The sequence below is a fragment of the Staurois parvus genome, unplaced genomic scaffold (assembly GCF_062004578.1).
Source record: "Staurois parvus isolate SC_StPar_1 unplaced genomic scaffold, SC_StPar_1.0 ptg000783l, whole genome shotgun sequence".
Lineage (NCBI taxonomy): Eukaryota > Metazoa > Chordata > Amphibia > Anura > Ranidae > Staurois > Staurois parvus.
Window position 1 is genome coordinate 1,077,772 of NW_028318579.1, and position 21,027 is coordinate 1,098,798.

Here is a 21,027-nt window from a genome sequence, read left to right on the forward strand (position 1 = left end):
AGATTGGGAGAATGTCATATGGTCAGATGAAACCAAAATAGAACTGTTTGGTAGAAACACAACTCGTCGTGTTTGGAGGAGAGAGAATGCTGAGTTGCATCCAAAGAACACCATACCTACTGTGAAGCATGGGGGTGGCAACATCATGCTTTGGGGATGTTTCTCCGCAAAGGGACCAGGACGACTGATCTGTGTACAGGACAGAATGAATGGGGCCATGTATCGTGAGATTTTGAGTGCAAACCTCCTTCCACCAGCAAGGGCATTGAAGATGAAACGTGGCTGGGTCTTCCAACATGACAATGATCCCAAACATACTGCCCGGGCAACAAAGGAGTGGCTTCGTAAGAAGCATTTCAAGGTCCTGGAGTAGCCTAGCCAGTCTCCAGATCTCAACCCCATAGAAAACCTTCGGAGGGAGTTGAAAGTCCGTGTTGCCCAGCGACAGCCCCAAAACATCACTGCTCTAGAGGAGATCTGCATGGAGGATGGGCCAACATACCAGCAACAGTGTGTGCCAACCTTGTGAAGACTTCCAGGAAACGTTTGACCTCTGTCATTGCCAACAAAGGATATATAACAAAGTATTGAGATGAACTTTTGATATGGACCAAATACTTATTTTCCACCATAATTTGCAAATAAATTCTTTCCAAATCAGCCAATGTGATTGTCTGGATTTGTTTTCTCATGTTGTCTCTCATAGTTGAGGTCTACCTATGATGCCAATTACAGGCCTCTCTCATCTTTGTAAGTGGGAGAACTCGCACAATTGGTGGCTGACTAAATACTTTTTTGCCCCACTGTATATGGGTGTGTGTGTATATGTATATATATGTGTGTGTATGTATGTATATATATATATATATATATATATATATTTATATATATGTATGTGTGTGTATATATATATATATATATATATATATATATATATATAGAGATATATATAGATAGATATAGATATATACTGTGTATGTGTGTATATATATGTGTGTGTGTGTATGTATGTGTTTTTTTTTTTTTCTTTTGCTGCAGTCGATCTATTAAGCGCTAATTATTTGCCATGTACAGAAATGATTAACCACTTGTCTACAGGTTGTAATTAGTCATCCTGTGATTACCATGTTACAGATTTGATAACAACCTTAGCAATCCCCCGAAGTCTTGTGAAATAGGATTGTGTCCGCTCTGTGTGGAGCCATTTAATTATGTGTTCATTTAATAAGAAGCCGTGGTGTGATAGCCACACGTCACGTGTGTTTCTTGAGGTCTCCCCTGCACTTGGTTATATGGACGCGATCTTTCTCCCTGCTGCCATTTCTAGGAATACTTTAAACAGAATCTTGCAGCAAGCAGAGCGAGCTCAGACCTGAAGCAGTTCATGGTGTACAATGTCCTCACCTGTGTCCTGATTAAGGCTGGGCTCATACTTTTCGGGAATAGATGCAAAGCACACTGTTTAGCAGATATGCCGCGGTGCCCTTAATTGTTAAAGGCTCCCTCATTCATCTGCACACACACGCGATTTTTGAAAATAGGCAGGGACTTCTTTTCAGCATTTATATCATGTAGAGCAGACCATTGCAATGAATAGGGGTGCCCTACAAGTGACGTGCGGGAATGTGTCTGTATTTGGTTGCACCTGTAGGTGTGAGCCAAGGCTTTAATTGGTTGTAAACCTTTCATTATACCCAGTGAAGTGACTGGCCTCAGATGATAAACAGAGATGAAACAATTCCTCCTACTTAAGTTGTACCTGTTTATTTGCTGCCATCTCTTCGCTACATCTTTTCAAAGTCCAACATGGATAAAGCTTGTTTGAGTTTTCAGAAAGCATTGGGGCTGAAAGCTGAAATTACACACTGCAGAGCAGAGTGAGAGCTGATAGGAGGGGAGGGACACACCACCATTCACGCAGTACAGAGGGACAGAGCTGAGGCTTTCAATCACAGGCTGTGTGCTGGATATCCCTCCCCTGTCACCTTTTTTCTCTTGTTGTCAGGAAAACCTGTTAGAAGTGATTCATGCTGATAACAGAAGCAGAACCAGGCAGCAGACAGAAATGACACTTAGTGCTCTGGAATGAGACAAGTACACACTATAGAAGGAATTGCTTTTTCATATTTCAGGTTTGAGGTTTACAACCACTTTAAGGACCCCTTTAGGCCCATTAGGTTTTAATTTTCTTGTATCTCACTTTAAGCTGAACTCCAGGCAGCTGCGCTGAGCAAACCGTTGGCGCTATATAAATCCTGTATAATAATATGTGAGCTCATTTAACTTTTATGGGGCAAAAACAACAAACGGTTGAGTTGCATTTTTACTGTCCTTACTCTAAAGCTGCAAAGGCAGTGGACTGGGTATGTTCACATGTCACAATGATTTGCTTAGTGCCAACAGCCAAAATTATTGCCCATGATGTTTTCAGGAAACTATGTACAGCACCTGCTGGCACCTTGCACCATCCGTGATCTGCCTGCATTGCACAGAGAAGCACAGAGAACCAGTGATGACACCCTGGGGTCTAAAATAATGTAATGAAAATGGAAATATTTTCTTTAGCATGTTGATGAGGGGGCAATTGGAGCCAGGTAATGAAAAATATCAGATGAAATGTCTGCTTTAAGAAGTTTTTGTTCTGTGCTCAGTTGTCTTCTGATGTGTGAAGAAGAGAAGTGAGGGCAGGGGGTGACGGCACACGGGTCTGTACTCCGGAGAGCGGCCCTGGGAAGACATCGCTCCTATGATGTGATTCATCTCTGACGATGATCTGTCTGCTGTAAAGTAAAGTTTGTTTTTATCGAGCAAAGGCAAGTGACCGCATTGATTTTCCTGTGATATATGACACATTCTCTGACACTCTGCGGTCTGGGAGTGGGGATTTCAAAACAAATAACAATAAATTGATCTCGGTGGGACCTGAACATCCGACTGATTTACATCCCGGCAAACTCCCCTTGTAATTAATTTTTTTTGGAGCTCTGCAGTTGCATTCAAAACTTTGACCACCCCTAGTCAAGTCTATATCCAATTGTTTCCTTTTTAGTTTTGGGTAGAGTGGGGAAGGGGTTAGAACCCCAATCAGATTTTTATTTCCATCCGTAACTCCATTAGAGAGATATCAGATTTTTATTTCCATCCGTAACTCCATTAGAGAGATTTCACCTTTCTTCCTGTTTTGTTGACAACATTTTACCATACAGGAAGGGGAAATGCTGCTGCCTACAAGGGACGGGCTTTGGTTTGATCCAAAATCAGGAGGAAGTTGTCACTGCTACCCACTGCTGCCCAGTCAGCTATGGCCAGGGCATTCTCTGCCCCAAAGCGGCATGTATACAAAGGTGTTTATGACATCATTGACCAAATATGGCCACGTGACCATATTAGGTTGTTGTCACTTGGGTTCAGACCCAACATGGAAGGAGGTTTTCCCTCCCGTCCACTGTCCCAGTTATTCCATGCCCAACAGTTGTACTTCCACAAAGGGGTGGGGTGCTTTTGACGTCATTGAACTACATCTATATTCGGTCAAGGTTCTGCACTGCTGCTTACTAGGGATGAGCTTGGGTAGGGACCAAAATTAGGAGGAAGCTGTTACTTCCTCCCAGTCAACTGTGGCCAGGACATTCTCTGCTCTGTAACTGCATGTATACAAAGGTGTGGGTATGCTGGTGACATCATTGAGCAAATATGGCTACATGACCATATTAAGTTATTGTCACTTGGGTTCAGAGCCAACCTGGAGGGAAGCTTTATCTCTCATCCACTGTTGCCTAGACATTCCCTGTCCTACAGTTGCACCTACACAACGGGGTGGTGTGCTATTGACATCATTAACCAAATATGGCAACTTGACCATATTAGGTTATTTTCACTTGGGTTCAAACCCAACTGTAAGGAAGCTCTCCCTCTCAAAGGGGTGGGGTGCTTTTGACATCATTGACCAGATATGGCCACATGACCATATTAGGTTATTTTCACTTGGGTTCAAACCCAACTGTAAGGAAGCTCTCCCTCTCAAAGGGGTGGGGTGCTTTTGACATCATTGACCAGATATGGCCACATGACCATATTAGGTTATTTTCACTTGGGTTTAGACCCAATCTGGAAGGAAGATTTACTTCCCAACCATTGTCACTAAGGCATTCCCTGCCCCACAGTTGCACTTACACAAAAGGGTGCAGTGCTTTTGACATCATTGACCAAATACAACCATATTAGGGCAAGGTCCGGCACTGCTGATTACTACGGATGAGCTCAGGTCTGGTCCAAACTTGGATTCACAATGAACAAGGAAGGAAACTGCCACTCCTACCCCCTGCCACCCAGTCATCTGTGGCCAAGGCATTTTTTTGCTGTGAAGGGGCAGGGATACCTGTGATATCCTTGATTGGCTATGGCCAAAGTAAGTCAATGTCACTTAGGTTCAGACCAAACCCGGAAGGAAGCTGTTATTGCCACCCAGTCATCTGTGGTCAAGGCATTCTTTGCTGTGCAGCTGTAAATATAGGAAGGTGCAGGAATGCTTGTGATATCCTTGACCAACTATGAAGGTCATGAAGGAACATGAAGGTCAATGTTACTTGGGTTCAGACAAAATTTGGAAAGAATCAGTTACCACCACTCAATCAACTGTGGCCAGGGTATTTCCCACCTCACAGCTGCACGTAATCAAAGGGGCAAGGATGCCTTGTTAGGTCAAAGATCTCATGACTACCCCTGCCCCTTTATGTATGTGCAGCTGCAGGGCAGAGAATGCCCTGGTCACAATAGATTGTGCAGCAGTAGACATGAGTGAAGGCTTTCTTCCAGGTTTGGTCTGAACCCAAGTTTGGACCCAGACTGAGCTCATCCCTACTTTTTACTCCCTACTAAAGGTCACTTGATCACTAGCTGAATGCTCATCCTCCTACTCAGATCATATGATCAAATGCCTAGGCTTTTGGTCATGTGAGAAGCATTTCCAGTGCCTTGCAAAAGTATTCAACCCCTTGAAATTTTCCACATTTTGTCATGTTATAACCAAAAACGTAAATGTATTGTGAAGTGGAAGGAAAATGATAAATGGTTTTCAATATTTGTTACAAATAAATATCTGAAAAGTGTGGCGTGCATTTTATTCAGCCCCCTTTACTCTGATACCCCTAACTAAAATCCAGTGCAACCAATTACCTTCAGAAGTCATCTAATTAGTAAATAAAGTCCACCTGTGTGTAATATAATCTCAGTATAAATGAAGATGTTCTGTGTTCACTAATGTTCTCTAAGAAACCTCTGAGGGCTTCAAACAGCATCATGAAGGCCAAGAACAAATCAGATAGATCATTTTCCTTCCACTTCACAATTATGAGTCTCTTTGTGTTGGTGTATCACATAAAATCCCAATAAAATACATTTGTTTTTGGTTGTAACATGACAAAATGTGGAAAATGTCAAGGGTTATGAATACTTTTTCAAGGCACTGTATCTCAGAAAATGTAAGCACTTTGAGATTTTTTAATTACTCCTTTTATCCATTCCAGAAAGACCGTTAGCCAAAACTGTTGTTTTTGGATACACTAGAGAAGAATTTCTGGATTCCTGAGACATGCACCATAGTCCAACCTTAGGTGGCCCAAGGAGGCACTGAAAAAAAAAATCTGTGGACAAGGCAGATAACTCCTTAAAATCTCAAGAAGGAAGACTTTTTTCCCTATAGCAATGGTTCATCATTCTTCAGTTCACAGCATTCTTTATCACTTCAGATTTTCTTTTTGTAATTTAATGTTTCAGACAAGTCCTTGTCATTTACAGAAAAACTGACACCACACATTAAAAAGACGTTTAAACGTTCCAAATTCTTAGTAGGCGCTCTTATCTTTTTAAGTGACACCTGGAATTTTGCAACATATGTTGTTTTCTTGTTTGCTGGCATTCTCTTGAGGCTGTGTGCGGTTGGAGAGCAAAACTAAGCAAGATGAGTTTCTCCTAAAATTCAATTTACACCGTGTTCAGAACATAAAGCTGAGAGGAACGGTAAAACGATTTCTGTATATGCCTTGAATGGTTTGCTGAAAATAGTTGTAAAGCCTGCTTGTTTTCTTCCTAAACACACTTGCCGAGTGCAGAACAGCACATTGTAATCAATGATTCATTGTAGCAGGGGTCTCCTAACGTTCTAAACAAAGGGCTAGTTTACTCACCTTCAGACTTTAGGGGGGCCAGACTGTGGTCAGTGGCAGTATACTTGGTGATCAGTGGAAATAAAAAAAAAAATTACAAATCGCCTGTGGTCAGAAGGAAGAGGAATAGTGTCCCATCATTGGTGTCAGTGGGAGGAATGGTGCCCCATCATTGGTGCCAGTGGGAGAAATTGTACCCTATTGTTGATGTCAGTGAGAGGAATTGTACCCCATCGTTGATGTCAGTGAGAGGAATTGTACCCCATCGTTGATGTCAGTGAGAGGAATTGTGCTTCATCGTTGGTGTCAATGAGAGGAATGATGCCTCATCATTGGTGCCAGTGGGAGGAATTGTGCCCCATCGTTGATTTCAGTGAGAGGAATTGTACCCCACCATTGATTTCAGTGAGAGGAATTGTACCCCATCATTGATGTCAGTGAGAGGAATTGTACCCCATCGTTGATGTCAGTGAGAGGAATTGTGCTTCATCGTTGGTGCCAGTGGGAGGAATTGTACCCCATCATTGATTTTAGTGAAAGGAATTGTGCCCCATCGTTGATTTCAGTGAGAGGAATTGTGCCCCATCGTTGGTGTCAATGGAAGGAGCAGTGCCCTGTCATTGATGCCAGTGAGAGGAACAGTGCCCCATCATTGGTATCAGTGGGAAGAATAGTGCCCCATCATTGGTATCAGTGGGAGGAACAGTGTCTCATTGTTGGTGTCAATGGGGAGGGATAGTGACTCCTCTTCTGTTTCACTGAGAGGAATAGTGCCTCATCATTGGTGTCAGTGAGAGTGTAGTGTCTCATCATTGTTGTCAATGGGAGGAATAGTGTCTCATCATTGTTGTCAATGGGAGGAATAGTGTCTCATCATTGTTGTCAATGGGAGGGATAGAGCCTCATCATCTCTTTCACTGGGAGGGATAGAGCCTCATCATTGATGTCAGTGGAAGGAATTTTGCCCAATTGTTGCTCTCAGTGGAAGAACTTCAACCTCATCATTGGGAGGATTCATGTTCCACTGTGGGTGTCAGTGGAAGGAATTGTGCATTAACATTGTTAATCTCAGTATGGGGAATAGCGCCCTATAGGCCAAGCAAAGGCAAGAAAAGAACCACAGTTTGGAGATCACAGTTATATAGCAAAGTCCACAAAAACTTACAATGTGAATATTTTCCTGACGCATCTTCCAGTTTTCTTTAAACATCATTATTGGTCAGCTGATAACACTAATCAGGCGACATGTTCCATGGGTCACTGTACCAACATACATGTGTGACCATTCATTGATAAAAATCTAATCTGATGTGAAGTTGCTGCCCTGCATTGACATGCATAGTCAGCCTGAGGGCAAATAGACTGAAAATAAGTCTCTGTTCCTCCTTGTAGGCAGTACAGAGGGGTGTCTTCAGTCTGATTTCCTCTTGGGCTGCCATTGCATGCCAGCACAGGGCAGCAACCTCATGTTGGGCTGTAGTCCCATCTGGACCACTGTTGCTCGGAAAGACAAAAAAAAAGTTTGATATTGTCTGAATTGTCCCCAGATTAATATTCCAGGGGTTTCATTAAATTGCCTTGTTGCCATCTTCCTTTGATCTTCTTTGGGATTAGAAACATAGAAGAGTGACAGCAGAAAAAGACCAAGTGGCCCATCGAGTCTGCCCATATTTTTTTGTAAGCTTTTTTGTCCCAAGCATGTTTGGAGCTGTTGACTCGTTCAATACCTCTGTTGGAAGTTTATTCCAAGCATCAGCTACTCTTTCATTATTCTGAGATTAGTTTTGAACTTTCCTCCAGTTAAAGGTCATGTCCCCGTGTTCTTGATTTTGGTTTCCTGTTGAAACTCCTGCCCCCCTCCTGAACCTTCTTCACCCCTTGATGTATTTAAAAGTTTCAATCATGTCTCCCCTTTCCCTTCTTTCTTCCAAACTGTACATATTAAGTTCCTGAAGTCGTTCTTGATGAGTTTGAGAAGATTCTGCTCAGAGAATAATTTATAAAAAGTAAAATCGATAATTTGTATTCTGTTTTTATTTTTTTTCTGCTCAGTTCAACTTTATATATTGAGTGGGTTTCAGTATTTTGATTGAAATACAGCATTTTGTTATCACAATTCTTTGTTTTTTGTTATATTGCTGGGTTTGTGGTTCTACTAATCAGTTCCTCCCAAGGGGTGTGGTTAATATTTTAATTGTGGGTTAGGGTTTTGGGGCAAAGTCATGGTAAGTATCGGGGATCCCGGGACTGCTTAATGTGGTCAGGTTGGCTGCGCACAGAGGAGATGAAGGAACATGTGATCCCCCATCTCCTCAGTTAGGAATGAAGCCAGAAGTGGGGAGGATTTTGTCACTTCCAGTTTCAGTTTAGTATTTCCCTGCCCAGTACATCCAGAGAAGGAGCCTATCTAGCAGATTTCTGTTTGATTGGCAGCCTTAGAGAGCAGAGGAGGGATCAGAGGTCTCATAGAGATCCCTGATCTCTCACCAAGGAGTCTCTGCCCAAGCTATCACAAGGGGTGTTGTTCACCCCTTGTGATAGCAATAAAGTTGAATGAAACATAAATATTTTAAAAAGTGTAAAATGTAAATAAAAATGTTTGGCATTATATAAATGCCTGTAATAAATAAATTGAAAAGATAATCAAAATTGATCAAAAGCATTGTACTTATCCTTTAAAGTGACCATGGTATTTGTTGGTAAAAAGACTAGACAATGGAATTATTGGGCAAAATACATGACGGTGGAAAACCTCTCCAAATGGTGAAAACACCACAGACTGATCTGTGTTACTACCCTGAATATGGTTCACATTGGCTGCATTGCAGCACAGGATTGAGACGTCTTCATGGGGGGAGTTTGGTGGGTCTCTTATGGCCGGTAAGAACGCTTTACTTACACAAAGCCAGTAATCTAAGTTCACAAAAAGTCGGAATCCATTTTATCTGTGATAGGTTTATCTGAAAAAAGTGTGAGAGATAATACTTTTTTACCGTATTACAAAAAAATGTAATTGAACTTCTCACATTGTTCCTTCCTTTTTTTGCAGAATCTGGAAGGCATTTTGAACTTTAAGTACTCTGGAGGGCCTGGTCATGCTGAGGGGTATTACAGGAACCTGTCACTTGGACTGCATGTGGATGTAGAACCCTCTGTTTTCTTCACCCGTGTCAGTACACTCCCTGCTACAAGGTGAGATTCCACTCTCTTTTCCTTTTAAATCCCAACTCCATGAACTAGAAAAAAACTTCCCTTGCATTACCCCCCCGCCCACACACACACTGTAAGTATTAAATGCTCGTTTTTGTCTAGGGGCAGAACAATAAGTGGTGTGACCAGTACCGCAAAGCCTCCTCTTTGGGGAGCTCCCAGACTGGTCACACTCCTGCCTGATCTATGTTTAGTGAAGGGTTAATAGCCCTCTATTGCATGTGATGATGCTGAAGGACCACCCACAACTCAAAGCACTGGAGGGAGAAGAGGACAGAGCAGGGGCAAGGTAACCTATACAGTCTTTTCATTCCCCCTAGACCAGGGATCTCCAAATTTTTAAAACAAAGGGCCAGTCCTTCAGACTTTAGGGAGGCTAGACTGTGGCCATTTGGAGTAGAAAATGCCCTAGCATAAGTGGGAATAAAATGCCTGCTGGTCAGTGGGAGGAAAAAACTATTTATATAGCACTTGTGGGCAGTAAAAGCAATAGTGCCCCATAACTGCTATCAGTGGAAGGAATAGTACCCCATCATTGGTACCAGTGGGAGGAATAGTGCCCCATCATTGGTATCAGTGGGAGAAATAGTGCCCCATAATTGGTGTCAGTGGGAGGAATAGTGCCCCATCATTTGTGTCAGTGGGAGGAATAGTGCCCCATCATTTGTGTCAGTGGGAGGAATAGTGTCCCATCATTGGTATCAGTGGGAGAAATAGTGCCCCATCATTGGTGTCAGCGGGAGGAATAGTGCCCCATCATTGGTGTCAGCGGGAGGAATTGTGTCCCTTCATTGGTTTCAGTGGGAGGAATAGTGTTCCATCATTGGTTTCAGTGGGAGGAATAGTGCCTCTTCACTGCTATTAGTGGGAGGAACAGTACCCCATCATTGGTGTCAGTGAGAGGATTAGTACCTTATCATTGGTCTTAGAGGGAGAAATTGTGCCCTATCATTGGCGTCAGAAGGAGTGCCCTATCATTGGCGTCAGAAGGAGGATCAGTGCCCCATCATTGGTATCAGTGGAAGGAATAGTGCCCTATCTCTGTTGTCATTGGGAGAAATAGTACTCCATCATTGGTGCCATTGGAGGCAATCGTGCTCCATCACTGGTGTCATTGAGAGGAATAGTTGCCCCTTGTTTTCAGATGGAGGAATAGTGCCTCATCATTGGCATCAATGGGAGGTATTATGCCTTATAGTTGGTGTCAATGGAAGGAATGGTGCATCATTATTGGTGTCAGTGTGAGGAATAGTGCCCAAGGGCTGGATAATGGCAAACCGAGACAAATTGGATACCACTGTCCTAGATGCAACAAGCATTTAACCCGTGTATTTGTGAGGGGGGGGAATAGCATTGCAAAGGTTTGGTTCTTAGATTAAACCAGCAAAATTAAAAAAAAAAACAATGCATGACCAAAGGTTACCTTCAAGGAGGACTTTGTATGTCAAAAGATCAGTTGATCCAGATATAAAGGTAGCTGAAGTTATGTGCAAAACTGGCAGTGAACCTGAATTAAAAAAGTGAAGAGTTTCTGTCTTATAGGGAACATATTCAAATGTTAATTTTGCCTAAGCAGTACCCTAAAAGTTTTTTTTACTTTTTGTCTTGAATTCTTCCAGAAAAGTACATCCTGTGCCTAGTTACTCCTGTGGCTTGAAACAAGGAAAAGAGACAAAGTATATGGACTTTATAGGCACATACTCAACACTAGTAATTGTTAAAAATCTTATTTGTTTATCATGGACTTAAAACATATATAAATCACACAAAATGATAAAAACCTTTAGGATTGTCAAGAATGGTGAAGCAGGATAAGTTTCACCCACTAACAGCAGAGCTATTAGATGTTGAAGCGACGTAGGCAGTACTAGCCCAAAAAGACTTCCCATATATCTCCAACTGATGGGGTGCTCCTTATCCACCATATATTCAGTGCTCTACATGTTTCGCGTCCAGTCGTCGCTTCTTCAGGAGCTTATCACATTAAGATGACCACCGCTCGTAAAAACATACTTAGCATGGAGGACCCCACTGGGTGGCAACTGAACCAATCCAACATGTGAGCAGGAGGCACACACAGAGCTGTTGCCATTATTAAACAGTTGATGCCAGTAGACGTCTGTTGAGGCAAAAAAGGGGGGGGGAGGTCTTCATGGGCTAACCAGGGACTACCAGAGCTATCCTTCCACAACCTTCAATTTTCCAGAGAGGCCATATTTAGATAATTGAATTGAACCAAGAAAAAGTGTCTTTCTTGACCAAAAATTCTGTAATGCCACCCTCACAAGAGAAGGTATTTCAGCTTAACTCAACCTTGCATTAGTCTTCCCTTTTATGCAGTCCTACAGTTCATCCAATCCTAATGTAATGGCCAGGGCTCCCGGTGTGACCAGAGGTGTGTGGACTGACACAGGGAAATGCAGGCTGCAGGAGTGATGTATAAGAATGTAATTTATTAAAGGCTATACACAAATATAAACACACAATATACAAAAAACCAAACCTCCAGCTGATAACGGAATGCACACAGACAAGAGTAGTCAGGGCTGGTGAGGTGGAGTGGTCAGGCAGGCCGGGTCAGGAACCATTGAGCAGACAAGGTACAAAGGAGCAGGCAGAGCGTAGTCAGATGGGCCGGGTCAGAAACAATCAGGCAGACAAGGTACCAGAGGAGCAGGCAGGAGAGTGGTCAGGAATAGCCGGGGTCGGTGCAGGCAGAGTTCTAGCAAAGTCAGGAGTCAGGCAGAGGGATCAGGAAGGCAGACAACAGGATCAGGTTCAGGATACAGGGGCTCATGGGCACAATACACCAAGGCCCTGACTGCAGGTCTGGCCATTCCTTTAATACACCTCCTGCAATCAGCCTCAGGTGATGGCTGATTGCAGGAGTGAGCTTCTGGCTGCTGAGAGCACCCGCTGGTCAGCCCTGGTACTGCAGCCCACACGGCAGGTGAGTCCCACCACCAGTGCTGAGTCCATTCCTGACAGTAATAGTATATTGTGGTAGCAAACTCTGTGTTCCAACTTGTAAACCCCCTCGACCTAGGGCTTTCCAGCTTCCTCCAGTGATGTCTCCTTTAAGGGGGAATCTGCATGTCAAAAAATCAGTTGACCCAGATATTAAGGTAGCTGAAGTTATGTGCAAAACTGGCAGTGAACCTGAATTCAAAAAGTGAAGGGTATCTGTCTTATAGGAAACATATTCAAATGTTCATTTTGCTTAAGAAGTACCCTAAAAGTTTTACTTTTTGTCTTGAATTCTTCCTGAAAAATAGGTGCCTAGGTGCTCCTGTGTCTTGAGCATCATATCTGTCTATCTTCAGTATGAGGTCACCTTAGACATTGCTGCCTCTGTCTGCTAGTCTTATGAGTTAGATTTGGTATTCTCTGGAAATGTGGCCCCAATAGCAGGCACAGATAATGGGAAAAAAACGAAAACGGTTCTAACCATTCCCCTCCCTACCAAATAAGTATTTTTATTCCAGTAAGGGAATCAAGCAGCAGTAAAACCATGACAGAGGTTCCAATCCCTCCTCTTCGTCGAGTAGAGGGGAGGGACATTAGCGAACATCTGTTTGTTGATCTCGGCTAGCTAGTAACAACCTGATAGCTATGAGCATTTCGGATGTTACTTTCCCCAGCCGCTGTGGCTGGAGAAGAAGCTAACGGAACATGATGAGTGCTCCGTTAGTTTCAGTGGAGTGCAGAGGAGACGTGAGGTGTCCTTTAACATCTCATTAAAAAGAACCTGTCACTGAAGTATGTTATCATATAGGATACTGTTGGTTCCCTATGTGATGGCAATAAAGTTGAGCGAATTAAAAAAAACCCAAAATTTAAATGTACACCCAAGCACTTAGCTCCGCCCCCCCTAAATAATTTTTACCTCCCGTATACACTCAAATAATATGTAAATACACAGATCTGGGCCCCTATGTATTAAACATGTCAATATTACTGCTGAATGAGCAGAGCAATAATTCTACGGCAATTATTCATGATTAACTTTACACTGATGACCTGCAAGGGCTTTAAAAAAAAAAAAAAAGGGATGACAAAGTTTGTTGCTATTTTACAGGCATGCAAAATTTTAAAATGTATTTTTACTTTTGCTGCCAGAAAGGGATAATACCTACTTTATATTTGTTACATGTTCCCAATCACATAGCCTAACTTGGACCCTCCAGCAAGGAAAAATCCTAGGTACTTCTCTTTGTTTATGAGGGGGCTGGGCAGCTGTGTTTGCCATAACTAAACATGTCTGCACTGTGTAGATGAATCTTCATTATCAGTTGTAACTTGATTTGACTACTGTCTGTCCTAACATATAGTTAAAGGTGTAGAAGCTATGCTTCTTGCTTTGTATATTGATGAGGACAGACTTGGGACAGGCTCACAAAGTCCTTGCAGTCAGCTATGACACTGTTAGGGATCCGGGTATGACCAGAAATGTGTGGACTGACACAGGGAAACGCAGACTTCAGGTATAGTGTGAATAAGACAATTTATTAAGACTAAACAAAACATAGACGCAGTGCAAGACTAAACAACAACACAGTGCAACCAAACCAACCCAAACCTCCAACAGATAACAATAGAAACAATACTAAGCGTAGTCGGGCAGGCCGGGTCGGTAGCAAACGGGCAGGCAGGGCACAAGGAGCAAGCGGAAGAGTAGTCAGGAAAAGCCGAGGTCAGGACAGGCGGAGTTCATGCAGAGTCAGGGATCGAAGCAGAATCTGGATCAGGCAGAAAGCAGACAGGATGCAGGTACAGGGGCCCATGGGAAACATACACCAAGGCCCTGATCACAGGCCTGGCCATCCCTTAAATACACCTGTTGTAATCAGCTTCAGGTGATGGCTCATTGCAGGAGTGAGCCTCTGGTTGCTGAGAGCACCCGCTGGCCAGCCCTGGTACTGCAGCCCACAAGGCAGGTGAGTCCCACCACCACTGGCAAGTCCATTCCTGACAGACACCTTCTCCTGAGAAACATCTAAAAGGTCATTTTTACAGGCACGCACAATTTTAAAATGTATTTTTACTTTTGCTGCCAAAAAGGGATAGCACCTACTTTATATTTGTTACATGTTCCCAATCACATAGCCTAACTTGGACCCTCCAGCAAGGAAAAATCCTAGGTACTTCTCTTTGTTTATGAGGGGGCTGGGCAGCTGTGTTTGCCATAACTAAACCTGTCTGCACTGTGTAGATGAATCTTCATTATCAGTTGTAACTTGATTTGACTACTGTCTGTCCTAACATATAGTTAAAGGTGTAGAGGCTACGCTTTTTGCTTTGTATATTGATGAGGACAGACTTGGGACAGGCTCACAAAGACCTTGCAGTCAGCTATGACACCTTCTCCTGAGAAACATCTAAAAGGTAAAAAAAAAAAAAAAAAATATGCTTGCTATGGCAAGGAGGTAGATTTCAGGCTACTGACTTAGGCACAATTAATCTTTCTAGATGTTCCCTATAAGTTAGCAGATCTTTACTTTTTAATTACAGGTCCACTTTAAACTTTTATCCAAAATGATTGGTCAGATATGGAGTTTGGGTGTCAGGGATCCAGGTATGACCAGAAATGTGTGGACTGACACAGGGAAGTAACAGGCTTCAGGAATGATATAATAATATAATTTATTATTAGCTACCCAAATATACAACGCTCAGTAAATAATCCAACCTTCCACTAATATTGGTATGTGCAGGAACACAGGCGCAGTCAGGGCTGGAGAGGTGGAAGGGTCAGGCCGGCCATATGGTTCTGTTAACAACCGTCTGGTGATACCCCTAGCAGTCCTCAGGACAGGTTTCCCCGGTGCCCGGAGTCTAAGTCCCAGTCTGCTTATTTACCAGGGCCCCTGATGGTGGGGATGGACTTGGAGCAGACAGGAACCAGGTCGCGGCCCCTGAGTACACCTGCTCGTGGTAGAGGGATCCGCCAGAGGTATATGCAGATAGGAAGCCTGATGTGAAGAGGCAGAAGGTGTGAGCAGGGATGGTTGGATCCGTGCAGGATGGATGGATCGTCTGGGTAGCGTAAGGCGTAGTCAGGCAGGCCAGGTCAGCAACGTGCGGGCAGCGAGGTACCGAAGGAGCAGGCAGAGAATAGTCAGGGTCACAAGCCGGGTTCAGGAACTCACGGGCAGCGCGGTACAGGGGATCAGGCAGAAGGATGGTCAGGCAAGCCAGGGGTTAAACAGGAGACGGTCAGCAGGGTCAGGAACAATGCAGAGTCAGCAACAAATCAGATAGGCAGAGAAACAGGAACACAGGATACAAGGTACAGGGGCTCATGGGAAACATACACCAAGGCACTGATCACAGGCCTGGTCATTCCTTAAATACACCTCCTGCAATCAGCCCCAGGTGTTGGCTGACTGCAGGAGTGAGCTTCTGGCTGCTGAGAGCACCCGCTGGTCAGCCCTGGTACTGCAGCCCACACGGCAGGTGAGTCCCACCACCAGTGCTGAGTCCATTCCTGACATTGGTTTTTAATTATGTGTATGATCATCCTAAAAAAGGGGTTATCTCACCACTAGCTTCTCCATGAGATAAAGGCGGCCAGCAGGTTACTTATCCGAGTGATGTCCATCCACTGACAAAGTTTCGCCTTCTCCTGATCTTCTCAAACTGTACATATATGATAACGTGGCTTCTCTTCGCAAATGTCACCGATAGATCTGTGTCCCTTTGCAGTTATTATGCTGATGCCGGCACCGCTCTTTATGTCTTCACAAGCATTTGCTTTTGATCCAACGTCCTATTACAGCTTATAGGCAGCTGCAATGGATTAAGCTGCGTGCCGTGATTTCTCCACGATGTGATGCTATGTTTTGTTGAACACATTGTTTATGGGATAATTGAGTTTTCTGCTGTCATAATCCCACACCCAGAAGGCTAATCCCACATGGCTGTATTGTTAAATTACAATTCACTTGACCCATGACCTTCAATTATAGGAACTGTTGCCTTTTGTAGCAGCAATCTTATGTGTAGCTTAGGCGAGTAGTTCTCGATAAATGGAAATGTCTTAGTGATGTTACTAGTTCCTAGAGAATTGATTGTCGCATTACCGAATGAATTTACATGAAAGGTACCGTATTGTGATTATCTGCCAATAGGCAAAAGATAGACGTACACCATATGACCAAAGATATCTGGACACCTGATCCTTCACTAAATGGCCAAAAGTATGTGCAGCTCCTCCTCCAAATTGTTGAGTTCAGGTGATTCCAGCAAAGGGTATTGTTACTACAATAGCAGACATTTTAGACACTTAAGCACTTCCTACCCTGTGCCAACAGTTTGGTGAAGGCCCTTTTCTGTTCCAGCATAGTAGTGCTTCTGTATACAAAGCCCTGACGACATGGTTGGATGAGTTTGGTGTGGAGGAGCTCAAGTGGCCTTGACATTGCCCTGACCTCACCCCAGCTGAACACCTTTGGGATGAACTGGAATACCGATTGTGAGCCATGTCTTCTTGTTTAACTTCAGTTCCTGATCTTGCAAATGCTTTTTTGGCTGAATGGACAAAAGCTGCCACAAATACATGTCAAACAGAATTTTGTGGAAAGTCTTCCCAGAACAGTGGAGGCTGTGATAGCTGCAAGGAAGGGACCAACTCCATATTAATGGCCATGATTTTGAAATGTGATGTCCAACAAGCTCATATAGTTGTGATGGTCAGATACACACAAACCTTTGGCCATATAGTATACATCTCTACTTGCCATAGAGCACTACAACCATATGCAGCACAGATACCTTTTAAGCATTTACAAGACCATGGAGATTTCCAAAATGTTGAGCAGGGAGGACTGAATTTATTTTCATTGAATTCCTGAGTTTGACTCTTTTTCCTGTTCTTTAGCACAAGGCAGTGCCATCTTCTTCTTGATGTGTTCAACTCTACCGAACATGAGCTGGCCATCAGCGCAAAGGATAACGAGGAACTGATCTTGCATGCTGGGGAATGTCAGCGGTAAGTCCTGGTGGTTTTCTCCAATATTTATATATGGTAGTGAGGTCACATCATCAATCTGGAGATGCTGATCTTCTAAGAATCTGCTTGGAAGAAAGGGGACTACACTGTAGCTATATTTTTTTTTCAAATACTGGTTAAACTTTTTGATAGTTTGATTGAGTTTTATTTCAAATTGGAGATTTTTTGCTAAATGTAAACCAATTTAGGCTATATGGAGTAACACTGCTTGCCTTTGATTTTGATGGTGTGTGTTTTGTTGCCAAGGGTTAGTCCAGTTTCACTGAGCATTCATGATTACGGACTCTTCTTGGTGTCTTGTCTTTATAAAATAAGGTCAATAATAATACTATGCCCTGAATTGAGTTACATGGACACACTTTGTAAAATGATTGAATTGAAACTCAGGAATTTCTGTGATTAACGGGCTGTAGTATAGCCTGATTGTTGTACCTTTGTGTCAAGGGAAGACTGGGAACCTTTGGCCTGGGTGGGGGTGCAAACACAACCAGCCAACACTTTAATGGCAGAAACACAACTCAGTGCAAGTGTGCTGTGGTACCTAATTGATTGGGGCAGTTGTAAAAGGTGGGTATTCCTAAGTGACCATATATACTTGTGCATTGCCTTTAACGCATACTTTATCTTGCATCAACTTGTGTTTCGTTATGGCAGTCCATTCATTTAACTAATAGCCGTTAGGCGGCCGGGAAAAGGCTGTAGATTTCCGGGAGGACGCCATATGGCGTCCTCCCACACATGTGCAGTTTTCGCGCTTGCAGAACCGCGCAGTGGGGAAATCTGTCACCGGCCGTGTACCTCGGACACGGCCGATGACAGATCTGAGTACCGGCCCCTGTTGCCGGCACCATGTGACCTGCTGTGACCAATGACAGCAGGTCACATGAAAGTTGTATACAATGGATGGCTTCATTCATGCCATCCATTGTATACTAGTGTCTAGCTGTGAATGGTCACAGCGATCACATGCACATGTCATGTGATTAGCTGTGGCCAAATCACAGCTAAGCACAAAAAAAAAAAAAAACTTGAATGAATCGATGTCATTCAGGTAAATGCTTGTTTATAGCAAAGTAATTCTTTGCAATAAGCAAATTGTGTAAAAAAAGAAAAAAAAAATATATATACTGATCACTTCCCCAAAGTAGTACAATGTTACTATGGTAACATTGTGCTACTTTGGACATGGTGAAATATGAAAAAAAAATCTTAAAAAAAAATGTAATAAAAAAAAATATATTTTTTTTTCATACTGTCACCAGTCAGTGTCCTGATCACCGCCATGCCAGTTATATGATGACGCTGTACTGCACTGGTGACAGTATGTAAAAAAAAATAGTGAAAATAATTTTTTGAATTTTTGAATTTTTCAAAAAATTATGACAAAAAAAAATACAACTTCAAAAAACTCGCCATTCCTCTTATGAAGTACGTCGGACTGTCTACTTTGCAAAAAGTGGTCATTTGGGGGATATCTGTACTGTTCTGACATTTTGGGGATATCTGTACTTTTCTGACATTTTTGGACCTCAAGAAATTAGATTGGCTGTCAGTACTTCAGGATTGATCAATATTCAGATCTATACCATAGTTTGTGAACTCTATAACTTTCCTACAAACTACAAAATACATCCTAATTTGGGTTATTTTCACCAAAGACATGTAGCAGAATACATCTCGGCCTAAATTTATGAAGAACAATTATTTATTTGCAAACTTTTATAACAGAAACAAAGAAAAACGTGTGTTTTTTTCAACATTTTCAATCATTTTTTGTTAATTTAGCAAAAAATAAAAACCCCAGCGGTGATTAAATACCACCAAAAGAAAGCTCTAGTTGTGTGAAGAAAATGATAAAGTTTTAGTTTGGGTACAATGTTGTATGACCGCGCAATTGTCATTCAAAGTGTGAGAGCGCTGAAACCTGAAAAATGGGAAGGAAGGGGGTAAAAATGCCCGGTATTGAAATGGTTAAATGGAATGCATAATGCACCAAAACGAAAACAGAAAAGGGTGCAACACAGCGCTTTACAACACAGCAATGCTGCAACAAAGGTGCTTTGGAGTGAATGGCATCACAGCATACCAACGTGTGCAACGCACTTTACCACATTCCAACAGTATGAATATGACCCGAAGGATATCTTCCAACATCGGCTTCCTTTGTCAGCTTTGGCATTCAGTCATGTTACATCTCAGAGCAGCAAAGAAAGTTCCCTGTCAGTCACTGTAATTGCAGGTCTGAACAGGGAGCCGGTATCTGTATTGTATGTCTTCACTCAGGGCTACCAGCCCTTGATACCTGTTACTTTTTAGCACTGGTCTACAAGCAGATGCCCACAGCTCAGTCCTTCCCACTCTGTACTCTTCTGTGTAGAGATTTTCATGTGACTTGAACAATGTTCTCCATATGCTTTGTTCCAAAGCCATTACAATAACTGCGTGAAAGCAAGAATGGCTTGTGTCTGCCATAACTAAAATCTGACAGGTCCTTTTATTGTTACCCTGCCATTTTAAACTTTTAGGTATGAAAACCCTGGCAGACACCTTTAGACTCTTCTCTTAATTTCATTTTTTCATTTTGGAGACAGCCCTCCCTGAATCTGGTTTCACTTTGATATTAAGAATTTGGCTTATCTGACCTTAAGGTCAGCCCTCTGTAGGTAGGGGCACTGTGGAGAAATTCATCATCAAAGCACTACAAAACTAACTTGAAAGGTTGTTGCTGGAAGGGGTGAGCTAAGTTGCAGAGTCTTTGTTGGTGGGGGCACAGAGACAGTCGAGCTTCTGCTGAATCACTGCTGGAGGGGTAGAGCGAGGGGGTGGGGGGTAAGTTGGAGGGGTGTGTAGAGCATGCTGTAAACTATATACACTCACCAGCCACTTTATTAGGTACACTTTGCTAGTGCCATGAAAATATCCCCCACACCATGACACCACCACCACCGGCCTGAACCATTGACACAAGGCAGGATGGATCCATGCTTTTATGTTGTTTTCACCAAATTCTGACCCTACCATCTGAATGCCGCAGCTGCACTAGTCTTCCCATTCTCCTCTGACCTCTGACATCAATAAAGCATTTTCATCCACACAACTGCCACTCACTGGATATTTTCTCTTTTTCGGACCATTCTTTGTATACCCTAGAGATGGTTGTGCATGAAAATCCCAGTAGGTCAGCAGTTTCTAAAATACTCAGACCAGCCTGTTTGGCACCAACAACCATGCCATGTTCAACGGCACTTAAATCCCCTTTCTTCCCCATTCTAATGCTCAGTTTGAACTTTGTCTTCACCACGTCTGGATGCCTAAATGGATTGAGTTGCTGCCATGTGATGGGCGGATTAGTAATTTGTGTTACCAAGCAATTGAACAAGTGTACCTAACAAAGTAGTCAGTGAGTGTATATGTATGTGTGTGTGCGTTCGTGCCTATGTGTGTGTGTGTGTGTGTGTATATATATGTATATATATACACACACACACATACAGTATACACTATATTGTCAAAAGTATTGGGACACCCTTCCAAATCTATTGATTCAGGTGTTCCAATCGCCTCTATGCATTGAGGTGTATACAATCAAGCCCCTAGGCATGCAGACTGCTTCTACAAACATTGGTGAAAGAATGGGTCGCT

The 21,027-nt window shown here is 42.8% G+C and overlaps 1 protein-coding gene across 1 annotated transcript in view; it reads left to right on the plus strand.

Annotated features, from left to right (window-relative positions):
- TRAPPC9 (trafficking protein particle complex subunit 9) overlaps positions 1–21,027 on the plus strand; it is an 875,381-nt gene that overhangs the window by 329,534 nt on the left and 524,820 nt on the right. Inside the window, exons 17-18 of the mRNA XM_089654645.1 lie at positions 9,214–9,356; positions 17,254–17,364. Of these exons, the coding sequence (XP_089510771.1) occupies positions 9,214–9,356; positions 17,254–17,364 (254 nt within the window). The remainder of the gene's footprint in view (positions 1–9,213; positions 9,357–17,253; positions 17,365–21,027) is intronic.